Raw genomic sequence first — 17,514 nt, forward strand, 5'->3', positions numbered from 1 at the left:
TTGAGAGCTTCTGGCACCTTCACCGATTGGATAGATCAATCTTGACCTGGACTTCGGTTACTGTAGATGCCTAATGCACAGAACAAGGGGGGGAAAGAATAAACAACAACTTCCACCTACCAATATTCTCACTCTATGTAAATATTGAATCTTATCCTACCAGTTGTTCCCCAAGGTATTGCTACTCTTCATTAAGATGTGTAGGTACATTCAGGGAGCTTCATGCCTGCAGGACAAAGACTAACGTTACTGGATGATCCTTACTGAAACTACGACCCATGAGCTAATACACTCTCACTCCTTCTTTACCTGTAAGCTCTCTGTATTTGCCCAACTGGGGTTCTGTTTATATCTGTTAATGTCTTGCAGTGAACATGCGGCTCCAAGGATTCCAATGCAGAATGGAACGAAGCGCGCAAAAAGGAACAAGGGAGGCAAAGGGGGAAGGAAAGAGCAGGTTAAGCGCAAGAAGGGAAGAGCTGTTCAGCACATAGTTCGCCGACAATGGGGGAAGAAAGGGGAAGCAGTCGCTGGCTTACTGTTCCTCTCGCTAGCTCCGCAAGAGGTCAATGGAGTCCGTTGAACCTTCCGTGAAGGAAACCCCTGTCGAGCTTCAGCAGGGTGAACTGGCTCCCACGACGATGACGAGAGGAGAAAAAACGAAGTCTCAGTCACTGCAGCAGACGGAAGAACGTTTCTTCACGAACTTCCAGGAATCCACTCAAAAGTAACATTTGGCATATGTTACTCTCTCTAGGCAAGTCACTAAATTAGCGGACTCGAGAATTTAACTAAACTACTCTATGAACTCCTGTCACGAATATTTGACACGGAGCGTCTGACTCAAGCTGTTTCCTCAGGAACCCAAATAGTTGAAGTGCGCAGTTTGAACGCTGCGCGCGGCACACATCAACTAGCCCTCACGTACTAAACTCTGAATGGCTTCAGTGGCTATTGTGGCGGCCATCTTAGGAAGGAACTAAACCCACTATGACCTGAACCTATTTACATGATAACGAAAGGAATCTATTTGGAAATACACGGGTACCAAATATTTACCCGACAAGGCTTTACAATTGTCTTTCCACCATTCCCCACTTTTGGAACATAGGTAGATGCAATTTGTAAATTCCTGACACCTGGGCTTTGACAGTGCAGCTGGCAAATAGACCTATTGCTTGCAATAAACAGAATGAACTTAAGACTAAATCCTAAACTTACTACTATTTGGTATTCACAGAATGCACTCACTACTTTCGGGATTCACAGAATGAACTTACTACTTTCGGGATTCACAGAATGAATTTACTACTTTCGGTATTCACAGAATAGATTTAAGACTACTAACTTTAGGTCCGCACTAGGGCCGGAAATTCTGGCCCGGAGGCGGAGTTTCTGGCGTGGGGGCGGAGCTTACAGCCCAGAGCAGAGCTTATGGGCCGGAGGCGGAGCTTGTGGCTTGGAGGCGGAGCTTCCGGCCCAGAGGTGGAGATTTCAGCCATGGCTAAATACCCACCTCCGAGCCGGAAGCTTGAGGATTTGGGGGTGATTGTGCTCTCTGACTGATATCGGCAACAGTGTCAGTTGGAACAGAGGCCCACCATCTTGATTTTAGATCCTTTTGATGAGACGTGGGCTGTCATGAAACAGAGGTGGGGCTAAGTTGGGCCATACATGGAGTGGCACTATCTGGACTTTTGAAACTATACCTGATCCTTTGAGACTCTGCGTGGACATTTGAGAATATGTTTGGAAATTTGCTGTTGTCAAGTCAAGTCAAGTCATAACATTTATATAGCGCACTACATACCCAGAGGGTTTCAAGGCGCTTAGGAAGGGGAGTAGGATTATTTGTCAAATATCCACGTTTTAAGCTGTTTTCTGAACGCTAGGTGATTCTGGGTGAGGCGAAGGTAAGCGGGGAGTGAGTTTCATGTTTTGGCAGCCAGGTAAGAGAAGGATCTGCCTCCCATGGAGGTCTTGTTGATGCGAGGTACAGTGGCGAAGGCTTGGCTGGAAGAGCGAAGTTGGCGGGAGGGGGAGTAAAAGGACAGTCGAGAGTTGAGGCACTCTGGTCCGATGTCGTAGAGTGATTTGTGTGCGTGGGTAAGCAGTCGGAAAGTAATCCTCTTATTGACGGGTAGCCAGTGGAGGTCTTTAAGGTGACCAGAGATGTGTTTGTTGCGTGGGATGTCTAATATGAGCCTGGCTGAGGCGTTTTGGATTTGTTGTAGTTTCTTCTGGAGTTTTGCGGTAGTACCTGCGTAGAGGGTGTTTCCGTAGTCCAGTCGGCTCGTGACCAGGGCGTGGGTGACTGTTTTCCTTGTTTTGGAGGGGATCCAGCGAAATGTTTTTCTGAGCATGCGAAGAATGTTAAAGCAGGAAGAGGGTACGGCGCTGACTTGTCTGTTCATTGAGAGTGAAGAGTCCAGGATGACGCCTAGGTTCCGTGCGTGGTCTGTCGGGATGGGTGCTTTTCCGAGGGCTTCCGGCCACCAAGAGTCGTCCCATGCAGAGGGGGATTTACCTAGGATGAGGACTTCTGTTTTCTCTGAGTTCAGTTTCAGGCGGCTTTGTTTCATCCATTCGGTGACTTCTTTCATTCCCTCGTGTAGGTTAGTTTTGGCGGTGCTGGGGTCCTTGGTGAGAGATAGGATTAGTTGAGTGTCATCCGCGTAAGAGATGATTTTGAGGTTGTGTTGGCGGGCGATGGCCGCGAGGGGGCTCATGTATACGTTGAAGAGGGTGGGACTGAGTGAGGATCCTTGTGGTACGCCGCAGATGATTTCTGAGGCCTCGGACTTGAATGGTGGGAGGCGGACTCTCTGGGTTCTTCCGGTGAGGAACGAGGTGATCCATTCCAGTGCCTTTCCTTGGATTCCGATGTTTCTGAGGCGTTGTAACAGGGTGCTGTGGCAGACTGTGTCGAAGGCTGCAGAGAGGTCGAGGAGGATGAGGGCGACTGTGTCTCCATTGTCCAGTAGAGTTCGAATGTCGTCTGTTGCTGCGATGAGGGCGGTCTCAGTGCTGTGTTTGGCTCGGAAGCCAGATTGAGAGGGGTCGAGTGATTTGTTGGCTTCGAGGAAGGCGGCGAGCTGGTTGTTGACAGCTTTCTCGATGACTTTGGCCGGGAATGGAAGGAGCGAGATGGGGCGGTAGTTTTTGAGTTCGGTGGGGTCTGCTGTTGTTTTTTTCAGAAGGGCGGTGAGTTCAGCGTGTTTCCAGTCTTCTGGGAAGGTGGCGGAGTTGAAGGAGCAGTTGATGACGTCTTGGAGGTGCGGAGCTATGACGGAGTCTGCTTTGTTGAAGATGTGGTGAGGGCATGGGTCTGTGGGGGATCCAGAGTGGATGGAGTTCATCAGGCGGATGTGTCCTCAGTGGAGATTGGGTTCCAGGCGTTAAGGGTGTTAACGGGGGGAAGATGGTCAGCTGATGGTAGGGTGGGTTGGCTTCCGGGTTGGTTGTCAAAGCTGTTGTGGATGTCAGCAATCTTGTTGTGTCTGAATTTGAAGCTTTGCCTGGGCATCTAAATATAGACTTTAGAAACAATAAAACATATGCAACCAGCATGTAAAAGTGGGGTTTTAACTGATGGATAATTGTGATTGATCATAAATAAATTCCCTTTCACAACTGGCATTTTAAATGCAACAGTGAAAATAAAAGCATTGCTCTTAGGATTTTGACCACTCCATTGAGTGAAATTTGGTATTATAAACGTAATTTCCTTCTCCTTCCTTTTATCTTCTCTTATCTTTCTATATATGCACCTGTCTAGATAGGCAATGATTTCCAACTCCATTGAACAAGAGACATTGAAAGAGGCAAAAGACAGGAGAAGGCAGAGACTTAAGGAGATCGGTGTAGCAGGAGGGGTAATTAAGGGGGGGAAATAGGTTTAACATAAAGAACTGCTAGTGAGATAAGTGAGGAAGGTGGGAACAAAAGGTACAGAGAAAGTGTAAACTGATCAGAAAGGAAATGAGTGGTAGAAAGAAAAAGAGGTCGGTAGAGAAAGAGAGGTAGGTTAGGTTTCAGAATGAGATACAGAGGTATGATATGAGAGCTTGATTTAGGGAGAATAACAATTAACAAGATGGATGGGGTACACAAAGAGATGAGGCAGAGAAAGAGAGAGGTAATGTTGACAAACGTGTGTTAGAGGGAGCTAGAGGCATTGGATGGTTGGGTAGATAGGTAAAAAGGGTAAACAAGAGAACTGGGATGTAGAAAGATAAGGCAGGTAAAGTGAGTAGTGGGTAGAGAGAAGGGGTGAGGTGAAGAAACAAGTTGTAGACTGAAAAGAGGTGAGGCATTGAACCCGAGGCAAAGGGTAGCTTGAAAGAGAGGGTGAAGCAGAGACTGAGAGGTGAGGTAGATACAAAGAGATGAGATTGAGAAATGGATAAACAAAGAAAGAGGTAGAGTCGGAGAGTGAATTGAAATACCAGAGGTCCACAGAGACAAGATATAGGAGGTAATGGTTGATAGAAAAGGAGGTAAGGATAAAGATGTGAGCTACTGAGAGGGGTAAGGAAGAGGCAACAGAGAGAGACAAAGATGATGGAGAAAAACTGGTTACAAAACAGGAGTAACTTGGAGAGAAAAAGATGAGATTAGGGCAACAGACCTAGAAAGAGAGAGAAGATAGTCGGGTAGCGAACAAATGGTGATGTAAATTCAGAACTTAATAAACTAAAGACAGGGATGTGAGCTTGAGTAGTGGGGTAGCGAGTGAGAGTGTTGAGGAAGGGAGTTATTTGTTTTAGAGCAGTGTGAGAGGTGAGGCATACAGACAAGACAGATATAGAGGTGAGGACAAGAAAGGAATGACACAGAGAGAGATGGAGCATATGAAGGTGAGAGGCAGTAAGGTGAGAAGCAAACAGAGCAGTGCAGTGAAGTGCAGAGAAAATTGTAAGTTAGAGAGATAGTAGAATTGCGTAGATGAAGATAATGGCACAGGGCTAGGTGTAGAGATGTTGAGGTCAATAGAGAGGTGCGGTAGAGATACCTGTATTTCAGAGAAGGAGGTGAGGTGGACAGGATTGGAGTAGAGACCAATGAGATGGTAGGTACATAGAGATGTAGCAATAGGTAGGGAGCAAGAAAAGGAGAGATGTGAGGTAGAACATGTGAGGTGGAGTAAGGAAAGAGGAATGACTCAGAAAGATAGGAGAGGCATGAGAAATGCAAAGAGTGGTAGAGAAGTAACAGAGATAGAGGTATTGATAGGGGGGAAGAGAAACAGGTGTGAATTTAGACTATAGTGAGGTAGAGAGAGATTTGCAGTAAAACATGACAGAGATAGAGAGAGAGAAGACATGCAGATGCAGATGAAATGGATCGGTAGGGAGAGAGGCAAGGTTGAGAGAGGGAAGATAAGTGGAGACTGTTGCAAGGCACTAGAAAAAGGTGAAATAGATGTAAGGATGGGTGAGGTAAAGTAATGAGAGAGAGATAATTGAGCAAGATATCGAGAAGGTAAGAAGAGGTAGATATAAATCTAGAGAGTGGTGAGGACTGGGTCAAGAGAGACAGTCAGGTGTGGAGATATACAGGGACAGAGGTTGAGATATCGAAAGGTGAAGTAAAGTGATTGGGTTACTAGTGAGGCCTGTGGAAGGTGAGGGCAGTAAGCCATTGCCCACTGTGTCCATGCCTTAAAACTATTTTTGATGGAGGTAGTGGCAGGAACAGAATAACATGATGCACATTGGACTCCAGGAGTCATGATCATTTTCTGCAGTTTGAACTCTGCTATTTCATTAGTTCATCTTCTGTGTATTGAAGGGTGAAAGCTGGAACAAGGGTCGACCTTGTGATGTCAGTGTGGCTCAAAGAGCACACAGTTTTACTTCCACTCCCCCTGCCATTTGGGTGAATTTACATCAATGGTTGTGACTTTGCATGCAAGGATCTGCCTTGTCATTAAATATAGTGCTTAGCTTTTGCGACTGTGTCAGGCGCAGAGCATTTGAGCCTCAGTGGGCATGCGATTTGTGTGAATTTCCATTTTAGTTATAAATGATCACTCTAACAGGAAATTCCGGACTGTGCATGGGTATTTGAGGTACTGAGCTTACGATGAGAGTCGCTTCCTTGTGATGTCTATACCTGGTGTGAATAAAGCATTCTTAGTATAGCATGGCTGTACCTTTGGCACATCTTGGATGCATTATGGGTGATGTATAGGTGGAGCTAAAACATATTTTTTTGTAGTTTTTTTAAACTTTGCCATGGACATCACGGTCAAAGGTAACATAATATTACTTCCAGTGATGCCCTCTGGGTAAAAGGTCAGATAATGTAACTGCCACTCATGTTTTTGGATGGGAGTCAAAAGATACATGGTGGCAGATTTACAAAAAACTGACGCATCTGTAGAGATGCACCCGTTTCACTGTGCCAGCCTACGAAACCCTTGCGCCACCATGGATGCACGGTAGTTACAATATGGCGCACCATGGTGCAAGGAGTGACAGATGCATCAGGAATACTGATGCATCTGTTGGTCTAAAAGTCATGCATTGCTGGAGTCGTGTCGCAAGCACGACACAACTCCAGCAATGCATGTTGTAGCTGAAACGTAATGTACTGCATCACTCCTTACGCCTGCTTCAAGTAGGCATCCTAGATTGGCGCAGTAAAATCTTGTAGATTTCACTGCGTCACTTTTATGATGCTTTCCTGCTTGGGAACTCCCACCCTGCATACATTATACCTGATGCAGGTATAATGTGACTCAGGGCTTTACAACTTGGCGCATCTCCCTAGATGTGTCACCTTGTAAATTGGCTGCATAGTTTACGCCGCTGCTGCATCACAAAAGTGACACAATGGCAGTGCAAAAGAGTTGTAAAGGGCTTGCAAATCTGATCCATTATGTCTCTACCGTTATACTATTTTGTATGTGGTACTCACTTTAAAATTCTTTTATACAAGTTCATGGTGACATGAATGTGTAGGAGAATGTAGAGGTGCCTCATGCAGAATATTTTTCTCAGTTATGATTTTTGGTGTACTGCTGTGCTCTTTCTTCCCTATTCTTTTGACATCAATGCCATCCTAATGCCTTGCTGCTCACATAACATTTTTTGCCTTTTAGGGTGTTTTGTCCTGAAGGATGCCTGGCCATGAGTGACAGTGTTTGGGGAACTACGGTCTACACCGATGTAAGAACTACTTTATTGTGATTTGTGAATGAATACATCTGTAAGAACTGAACTCTGGGGCCACTGAATTGCGCCATGCAGTATAGAAGGTCTTGTGTTGCTAACCTGCTTGTGCCACATGCACAGAAAACCATTAGCTAACGTCTTTAACATATTTAAGTCCACTCACAGTCACAAGACAAGATACACAAAGAGATTGCCACAACTGGCCAGTTTGACACTGCCCCCTCTCTCCAAAAAATAGAGAAGATAGTGCAAAGCACTGCATGGTTTTGTACACTTTAAATGGTGCATGTTAGACACCCAGGGTTATATTTATGAGTTTATGGTGCAGCGCAGCAAGTCACCTTGCTGTATTGCCCTGCATTATAGCCAAAGTGCAGGAATGCACTTTATTTATCCAAAGTAATGCATTCCTCTCCTTTTCCCCTGCTCTTATGCAATTTTGGCAGCCTAGAGCCAACGCAGGAACCCTAGCACCATGGTGCAAGGGTGCCTGCGTGGTGGGCAGGATTTTTTTGGTGCAAGAAGGGGCACATCCCTGCACAAAAGTTATCCTGAGAGTCTTTTCCCACTTGCTATGTGTACTATAGAATGCAGCACACATAGAAAGAGGAACAAGCATTTGCAATGCAATAGGTCTCGCATTAGGAAAGTTTGAGCTATTGGTATTGTAAATGACAATTTTTTTTACCTATGTGTTGGTTTTGAAAATAGCGAAATTAATAGTTTGTCATTTACAATGCCAATAGTTTTAACTTTTGCAAATGTGACACCTATAGCATTTGTACTGCAATATGTGTTGTATTTACGTGACTTAGATGTATTGATATTACAAATAACAATGGCTTTTAATTTTTTTAAAATAATTAATTAATACTTAAATAAAAGTTATTGTAATTTATAATGGCAATAGCTTAAACTTTTGTAAAGATTATGTTCAGTGTATTTTATTGTGACCAAAATCCAAGAACAGAAGTGAAATATTAACATCTTTTTGTGACATTTGTAATAAAGCTTGAAACATTGAGAGCATATTTGAACCAGTTGTTGTTGAATGGTTGCACAGATTGAAGCTGTGGTGGTGCTGAGTGATGCTGTGGTGATGCGATAGCTAGATAGAGGGGGGCGATAGATAGAGTGAGTGTGATAGATAGAGTGAGTGCGATAGATAGAGTGAGTGCGATAGATAGATATACAGACACAGACAAGACAGATAAGACTGATAGAGTGAGGGCGATAGATGGATAGAGTGAGGGCCATAGATAAGATAGATAGATGGTTGTGTGTGGGGGGGCTGTGTATGTGTGGTGGTTGTGTGTGTGTGGGGGGAGTTGTGTAGGGGTGTGTGTGGGGGGGGTTGTGGGTGTGTGTGAGGGTGTTGTGGGTGTGTGGGGGGAGTTGTGTGTGTGTGTGTGTGTGGTGTGTGTGTGTGGGGAGGATTGTGTGTGGGGGGGGTTGTGTGTGTGGGGGGGGGGGTTATGTGTGCCAGATGAAAAAACAAACCTGCACTACCAGAGACTATGGGTGTTACAAGACAACCAGAGATCAGATGACCATACCAAAAGTCTACAGACATTGGGCAGAACACGGGTTTTGTCGTTTCAATGTGCTAGAAAAACTGCTATGATTATTACCCAATGTAATCGTCCCTAAAGTGTCGGCCTGGGAAGCATAAAAGACTCAAGTGGCCCTATCGAGATTCGAACTTCTGACCTTTAGTTCACAAGCAGGTGTCAGCCCTCACTGCTTAAACTACTGATCCACCGTGCTAAAAAAAACAACAAACAAAACCGAATGCTTTAAATGGTAAAACAAATAATAAAAAAATGAGAGCAAATAGGAGAGGTGCAGAGACAGAAGAAGACATAAAAACCATAACAACACAAGAAACATCGGGAAAGGAGTAAAGAAACTTAAGGGAGAGCGGCTTAAGAAAAGAGCGGAGAGACGAGAACAGACATCTATTGTTTTTCACAGTTTTATATTGCGTATTGGTGGACTTTACGGGTGCACTAGTTACATTCAACACAGGGATATTGAGTCATTTGCCCAGAATCAAAGGATGCTGCACCGACGCCGGGACTTGGAGCTGGTTTTCCCAGTTGCAAATTCGGCAGCTCTGTCTGTAACTCACACCCTCTACTCCCGGGATAACAAATGCCGATGTAAGTCAAGGGTGGCGGATGCATGCACAGAGCAGGCGAAAGGGGCTACGGTGGCGATAGAGAACATATGGGCAGAAAGGAGCTACAGAGGGGGTAAAACGAGGGAGAGGAAAGAGTTGCTATGGGTAACTGGGAGAGAAGAGGAGGTGATGCATAAGGAGCAAAAGGGAGATTTTAAATGAAGGGCTCGGTAGGGAGAAGAAAAAAGGAGGAAGAGAAAAATCTGGAGATTAGTAAAGAGTACAGAGAGGAGAGAGTAGTAGACCTGAAAAGAAGAGAGCTGTGGAAGGAAAGAGGACACAGAAGGTGGCGAGAGATGCAATTTAGAGAGAGAGGGAAAAGCAAGGAAAGAAAACAGGAGTCAGGAAGATGGACAACAGAAAGTAGAGACGAAGAGAAGAAAAGAGCGGAGAAATGTGTAGGAGTGCAAGGCACGATGGACTGAGACGAAGAAAGAGCATGTCGGGCAGAAAATAGAAAGTTTACTAAAGCTGGAGACTGCGGAGCTGGGGAAGCCCCCCAACTACGTCATGCATTACCTGGCTATGCGGACAGAGGTCACAGCGCCCCTATCCCACATCTGTATGCCGAGGAAGCCTCACCTGAGTCGGCCGCTCCTGCCTTCGTGAAACGTATACGGTGTCCATAAAAGACAGGCGTCTGATAGTGCTGATTAAGAGCAGAAACCGACTAAAGAAGAGAAAAGAATCACACAAAGCCGTAGCGTAGAGGCGCTCCATAAACGAACAAGGAAACGTGACGAACCCAATTGCTTTCAACAGGCATTTCGAAAAAATCCTTGCTCGACCATGACTTAAAAAAACAAGGCGGAAGAGACGCGAGACGCCAGCGGCCACTCGCGTGCACATCTCCTGTCCTAGTAGTGATCGGGAGGGTGCCGCCGCGCTGCCCGCGGCGACCCGGAAGCTCTTGGCCAGCCGGCCAATCCGATCGCGGCCGACCGGAAGTCCCGCCTCCTGAGGTCCGTGAGAAGAAGGCCTGCTGGCTCATGGAGCGCCCTGCCGGTCCTGGGTAGCCCGGGTCCCCAGGAGGGGGCCGGGGAGAAGGAGGAGTGTGGCGCCTGTTGCGGGGCTCCTCTGACCTGAGGGAGCCCCGATCCAGAAGAGGAGACGCGCCGTGAGGAGCGGAGCGCGAGAGGAGCCCCGCCGGAAGAGCGCAGCCGGTGAGTGGGGCCCAGGGCTGATGTGAAGTTAGAGTCCCCCGTAGGGGACTCCGTGCCTGCCTGTGTGTGCGCGTGTGCGTGTGCACGCGAGGGTATGTGTGTGCGCATGCGTGACTGTGTGTGATTGAGAGAGAATGCGAGGCAGGGGATAGTGTGCTGTGTGCCTGTATGTGTGCCGTGTGCCTGCGTGTGCATGAGTGCGCCTGTGTGTGTGTGTGTGCGTGCATGCAGAGGGGTGGGGGCTGCCTGTGTCTGTGTGTGAGCAAGGGCTGTGTGTTACTCCGCGCAAGCGCAGCTCAGACGCGCGCTCCCGCGGTGAAAACGGGAAACGAAAAGCGCGTGGCACATTGCTGTCCACTATCCTAAATACGGGTAGCATTAGGTCTGAAGCAGACACCATCAATGCTCACGCATTGAGGGTTAGGTCTACTCGACCTAAAAAGGGGAGAAATAAAGATATTTCTCCTCGTTATGCCTCTCATGGGGAGGCATACCTTTTATGGCTTATTCCCAGGTGTACAATATCTTGTAAGTCTGGGAATTCGTTAAAAAGGAGGGAGTTGTATGGGAACACCCATGCAACACCTATGGAACGCCTACCTAGCGCAGAGTAACGAAACACATTCATTTGTGCTGCGCTGTGGTACTCCATGTTTATGGAGCTACTCAAGGGCATGCAAAATGGCTTTGTGTGGCTTCAAAATATGACTCTAGGTTTTCATTGATCTTGCACTACGTTGCGAGGTGCAAGAACGGCGCAAACCGGGTCATAAATATGGTCCCCATTTTGCAAAGTTCATTGGTCTAAACACATGGAGAACCACTTTTGCTGATCTCCCGGGTGTCTTTACATAGAGTTTTGCTACTCATGGTATATCCTAGACCCTCAAAGGACATTACTGCTCAGACCCCATTCTAATAATTGCTATCTGTACAGAGGGTGTCACTGCCATCTGCTTCCAGTCTCTTCTACCAATAGCATAACCATAACTGCCACTAGCATACCTCTCCTGCCATCCCCTCAACATGGCTGCCCTATCATTCAGGTTATCTCACTTCCATGTTCCTCCTTTACACACACCAATATATCTGTTGTGTTATTGCATATTCTGTTAATAGAGTGAACTGTACTCAATTCATATTACTTATTTGTCTTCCTGCAAGGGTAGGGTGTGTGTATACGCCTGTTTAATATGGGAACAACTTTTGCATCTGATTTTGTTTAGAAAACATTGATGACAATTTATGCCGCTGAGGTTCATGGGTAGAGCGTTGCTGATTACCTTATCTGAATGGATGTTTTTGCATGCCATTTGGGATTGTTCCAAATAGTGATTTCCAGGAACGTTCTGTACTTTTAATTTGATGAAATGTAACTCCTGGGTATTGGAGAGGCAGGCTGTTGGTGGTGTTGCTTTTTGTTTATGCATTCCACAATTAATCCCCTGAACTTACAGTCGTGTATGAGTATTTTACCACGACAGCAGTGTTTCCCGTAACACATTCCCAGGGGGTCCATAGGCTGCAGTTTTAAAAGCACTGTAAAGATCCTTGTTTAATTAGCAGTTTTCGAGCAACAATAAAAGTGTCAAGATAACGTCAGTGATTAATATACCTGCTGGAGAGAGATGGGAGTGTTGTCCTGTGGCAGCTTTGACTCATCTAATGTAGCACAGAGGGTTGGTTAATATGCCTACTGCAAAAATGTGTACCATGCATTTAAAAAAACTGAATTTTATGTGCATAGGTCAGTGGGTTACTGATTTTGTCTCATATTCTATTGTTACTGTGCAGTTCATAAGTGACAGTCGTAATCTAGTACAATGACCTATAAACTGTCATAAAAGAGCCACTTGCAAACTGCATGGTACTAGTTAGTAACTTATGTTTTTTCCAGTATTTCATGATCCTGATGCGGCTAAAAATGTTTATTTGGGTGGAAATGCATTTTTATTGTTAAAGTGAGTGCTAACCACTGTGTTATGTTCTCAATCCTCAGTTTGGGCTTCTCCAGACCAAGCACTCTTTAAAAATACCTACCAGTATGAATTACACATGAATCCTATACCTTGTAGTCCCCTTTGCCTTATGTAACACTTTCTATACACTGATTTACAAGTATGATTAATTGTCTCTATATTTGTCCGATGTAAAGTGCTCTGACATCCTACAATGGTATGAGAGATGCTATAAAACAAATGAAATACATGTGACAGGGGAGCTATGGAGAGATGAGAGGTAGTGTTGGAGGGTGATAATAAGGGAATCATTGAAGAACCCTAACAAAAATTGTCGTATCCTGGTGCATAGTAAGGTCTTCATTTACTATTCTTTAAAGGCTAATACAATTGTTATATGATGATAAATGTGTTGTGGACTGCACCATTGTTTCTTAAATTCTTTTGGGGGAAACGCCTCCCAAAGCCCCCTTTGTAGTGGTCAGGTTCATTCACTGCACTTGGTGTGCACAGTATGTTATGTTATGTTACAGTATTTGTAAAGGGCAGGGCTGCCTCAGCATCGGGGCGTCCCAGAGCTAAGGTTGAACACAGTATGAGGGGACAAGAGAGAGAAGATTAACAGTGGGAGAAAAGCCAGGTCCTAACCCTCCTTCTGAAAGTCAGGTGATCAGGGCTGCCGCGGATGTGAAGGAGGGAGTTCCAAAGGGCGGGAGCCAACAGTTTGAAGGCTCGGCCACCTGCTCTGGCCCTCCATATCCAATGACTCTGGCAAGGAGCAAATCTGCCAAGCGCAACGCTCGTGTGGGTGCATAGTAGGAACACAGATGACTCAGAATTCTTGGGTCGTTGATATGGCGTTTTAAAACTGCACACACACAGACACTGAAATGCCGCAGGCCCACTAGTAGCATTTGCTTTACGGGCCCTAGGCACAGCTAGTGCAATTTATGAAGGATCAAATATGTCAATCATGGATAACCAATCACGATCACAATTCACACAGGTAGCACTTGCAATCTAGCATTGAACAGCCATGGAAAAGTGCCCAGAGTTAAAAACCCAGCAAAAATGAATTGCAGCACCCAGTCAAAAACAGGAGGTCAGAGGCAAAAAGAAAAAAAGACAAGGGAAAAATACACCAAAGATGCCAGGTCTAACAGTTTTCCTAACTATAACATCTTCAACCTTAGTTTCTTTCATTAAATGGAAATGGTTTTTATTTTATGATAAAAATGTTTTTCAAATCCTAAGGCCTGATTCAAAAAGGTAAACTTAGACATTTGGTCTAATTGTAGCCCAAATGTCTCCACCTCGAGTGCGGACACAAAGATAGTACTCGTAAATGCCCTTTGTTAATTCTCAAAGTTGTAAACTTAGACATTTGGTGTAAGTTTAGACCAAATGTCTAAGTTTCCCTTTGTGAATCAGGCCCATAGTATTGAGTGCCATTTAACTAAATGTTGTTAAGTGCAGTGTCGTAGAGCCTAGTGTTGTGGAGTCTAATATAGTGGAGCATAGTAGAGTGCAGTGGCGTTGCGTACAGTGGAAGAAAGTGTTATATAGTGGAATGTTGTAGAGTGCAGTGGCATGTTTTACAGTGGAGTGACATGTTGTACAGTACACTGGAGTATTGTTGACCGTAGTGTCATGGAGTGGAGTGTCGTGGAGTGGATTAGAGTTTTGACGAGTGGTATAGAGTTCAGTAGAGTCTCGTAGAATGGCATAAAGTGTAGAAGATTGTTCTACAGTGCAGTGTAGGGGCATACAGTGTAGTACCATGTCATACAGTGGCATAGAGTGTTGTACAGTCCAGTTTGATAGAGTAAAGTAGAGTGTTGTAGAATTGAGTGGCACACATTCAGTGTCATTCAGTGGTATACAGTAGGCTAAACTGTCATACAGTTTAATCGAGTGGAGTGATGCAGTGCAGAGTGGACTTAAGTGTCATATAGTGGAGTGGTGTCTTGTAGTGCGGTGGCGAGTCATACACTGTAGTGGCATAACATACAGTGGAGTAAAGTGTTATAGAGCAGATTGGCATGCCATCTTGTAGAGTGTGTGAAACGGTCATAGAGAGGAATACAGTGCAGTTGCACAGAGTTGAGTACAGTGTTGTACAGTGGAGTGAAGTAAAGTATACTAGAGTGTGGCACAGTGTGGTATCGTGGAGGGGATATATTGTTGTGGAGTTTAATGGCATAGAGTGCGGTTGAGTGGAATGGTGTACAGTTTCCTGGTATACCGTGGAACACTATAGAGTGGGGTTTTGTAGAGTGGAGTGGCTTTTAATTGAATAGCATACAGTGTAGTGGCGTACTGTGGAGTGGCATACACTGGAGTAGATAAGATATGAGTAGTCACACTAGCACACACAGTTCCACATAAAATATTCAGTTCCAGCGTGCTCTAGGGTGCACTCTCCGAGTCAGAGTGCGTGGAAGTCAGCCAAAAATCTGCGTGTCCCCTATGGGAGACGTCCCCTAGTCACGGCTCACTAACCCTGAATGGGTATTTCAACTTTCAATAAAGTTCGTCAATGAAAAAAGCTGTCTCAGTTCACAACCATTTTTTCTTTTTCTTTCTTTATTTTTCTTTTCTGATATGACTTGTTATCCAAAGAATTTTAATAATTCGAATGGAAAGGTCAAATTTAGATCCAAAAAATCCAACACATCCAATGCATTTCGCCTATGGATTAGGTTTCATCAGGGATACAAACAAAATGATATGATAATACATGAAGTCACATAAGCACTGAGAATAAGTACACTGTAGCATGGAGTTGAGAAAGAGAGTGTAATAGACCAATGCCACCAGATCAAGAGGGGAGAATTCATGTAGATAACAACAAGAAAAACCGACGGTCCTACTAATGAGAACATGCAGAAAGGCTAAATAATCAAAATCACCTGTGTTGCAGTGCAGATGCTCTATCAACGAGACTCAGACGCGCTAAAACGCGCTATTTCCCAATGCTGTCAGCACTTTCATTGAACAACGAAGTAAATGCTTTAGCAGATTATAGATACTAGAAGCGGCAATGTTTACGCGTACAAAGCAGACTACACGTGTCAGAGCAATTATTCAAAGAAACACTGCTCTGCAAGCCAAAAAGCGACATCGCATACGCGCATACACTGAAGTATCGCAGAGTGAAGTAATGTACAGTGAAGTTGCTTGTAGTGCAGGTTGATTCACTGGATTCACTGGATTGGTGTACAGTGGAGTGAGGTAGAGTGCAACAGCATACAGTGGGTGAGGTACAGCAGTCTAGTGTACACTGGAGTGCTATAAAGTGGAAATGCGTATAGTAAAGTGGTGTAGAGTGCAGTGGCATACAGTGGCATAGCATACATTGGAGTGGCTTACAGTGAACTGCCTTAGAGTGGAATAGCATGCTGTGGAGTAGCATCCATTTGAGTAGCATACACTGTAGTGGCATACACTGTAGTGGCGTACAATAGAGTAGGGTAGACTGAAATGCCATAGAGTGGAGTGGCATAGAGTGGAGTTGCCAACTGATTAACAGCGTAGAGTACAATGGCGTAGAGTGGAGTAGTGTAAAATGGCATACAGTGGAATAGAATAAAGTGGAGAAGTGAACAGTGGAGTGGGGTAGATTGAGTACCATAGAGTGGAGTGGGGTAGAGTGGAGTGGCGTACAGAAGAAGAGCGTTCACTGGAGTGGCATACTGGGGAGTGGCCGAGAGTGAAGGGGCATAAGGTGGAATAGCGTACAGCAGATTAGCATACACTGAAACAGCGTACAGAGGAATAGCATACAGTGGAGTGTCATACAGTGGAGTGGCATGTTAACTAGTGTGCCACAGATTGGAATAGCGCACAGTGGCGTAGAGTGCAGCGGCATATTGTGGAGTGGCATAGAGGGGAGTGAGGTACCGTGGAGTCACTTAACAGTGGAATACAGTGGAGTGTGGTAGAGTGGGGTGCCATAGAATAGAGTAGCATAGAGGTGAATGGCCTGACTGTAGTTGTGTACAGTGGAATACTATATAGTGGCATGGCGTAAGGTGGAGTGGGGCACATTGGAGTGGGGTAGAGTGTATTGGCATTCAGTGCCGTGGTGTAGAGTCGAATAGCATACATTGGAGTGTTGTAGAATATAGCGGCGGAGTTGAGTGGTGTACAGTGTAGTGTCTCAAAGTAGATTGCCATAGGCTGCAGTAGTGTACAGTTGAGTAGCATACAGAGGAGTGCCACAGCATAAAAGTGTACACTGGAGTGGGGTAGAGTTGAGTGGCATAGAGTGGGGTGTGGTAGGGTGGATTGGCGTGGGGTGGAGGGTCGTATAGTGAAGTGGCATAGGATGAAGTGGCATACAGTGGAATAGCATATATTGGAGTGGTGTACAGTGCACTGCCTTGGAGCTGAATAGCATACAATGGATTGCCATGCAGTTGAATGGCGTAGACTGTAGTGGCATACACTAGAGTGGCATATAATAGAGTAGAGTAGACTGAAATAGCATAGAGTGAAATGGCGTAGAGGGGAGTTACATAGAGTGGAATAGTACAGAATACATTGGCGTAGAGTGGAGTAGTGTACAATGGCGTACAATGGAATAGAATAAAGTGGAGTGGTGTACAGGGGAGTGGGGGGAGAGTTGAGTGGTATAGAGTGGAGTGGCATAGAGTGGAGTGGCATAGAGTGGAGTGGCATAGAGTGGAGTGGCATAGAGTGAAGTGAGGTAAAGTGGAGTGGGGTACAGTGGCATAGTGTACATTGGAGTGGCATACAGGGGAGTGGCATACAGCGGAAAAGCGAACAGAAGAGTAGCACACACTGAATTAGCATACAGTGGAATGGCATACACTGGAGTGGCATAGATTGGACTAGCGTACAGTGGAGTGGCATAGAGTTGAGTGAGGTACAGTGGAGTAGTGTACAGTGGAATAGCATACAGTGGAGTGGTTTAGAGTGTAGTGGGGTACAGTGGAGTGCCATAGGGTGGAATAGCATAGAGTGGAGTGGCGTAGAGTGAAGTAGCATACAGAGGAGGGGCATAG

General features: G+C 45.3%; 1 protein-coding gene across 1 annotated transcript in view; it reads left to right on the top strand.

Moving 5' to 3' along the window:
• Nucleotides 1-17,514, top strand: part of LOC147747769 (uncharacterized) — an 802,967-nt gene that overhangs the window by 38,796 nt on the left and 746,657 nt on the right. The window contains exon 4 of the mRNA XM_086926120.1: nt 7,109-7,175. Within this exon, the coding sequence (XP_086782246.1) occupies nt 7,109-7,175 (67 nt within the window). The remainder of the gene's footprint in view (nt 1-7,108; nt 7,176-17,514) is intronic.

Source organism: Lissotriton vulgaris, chromosome 1_1, assembly GCF_964263255.1.
Source record: "Lissotriton vulgaris chromosome 1_1, aLisVul1.2, whole genome shotgun sequence".
In the NCBI taxonomy this organism is placed as follows: domain Eukaryota; kingdom Metazoa; phylum Chordata; class Amphibia; order Caudata; family Salamandridae; genus Lissotriton; species Lissotriton vulgaris.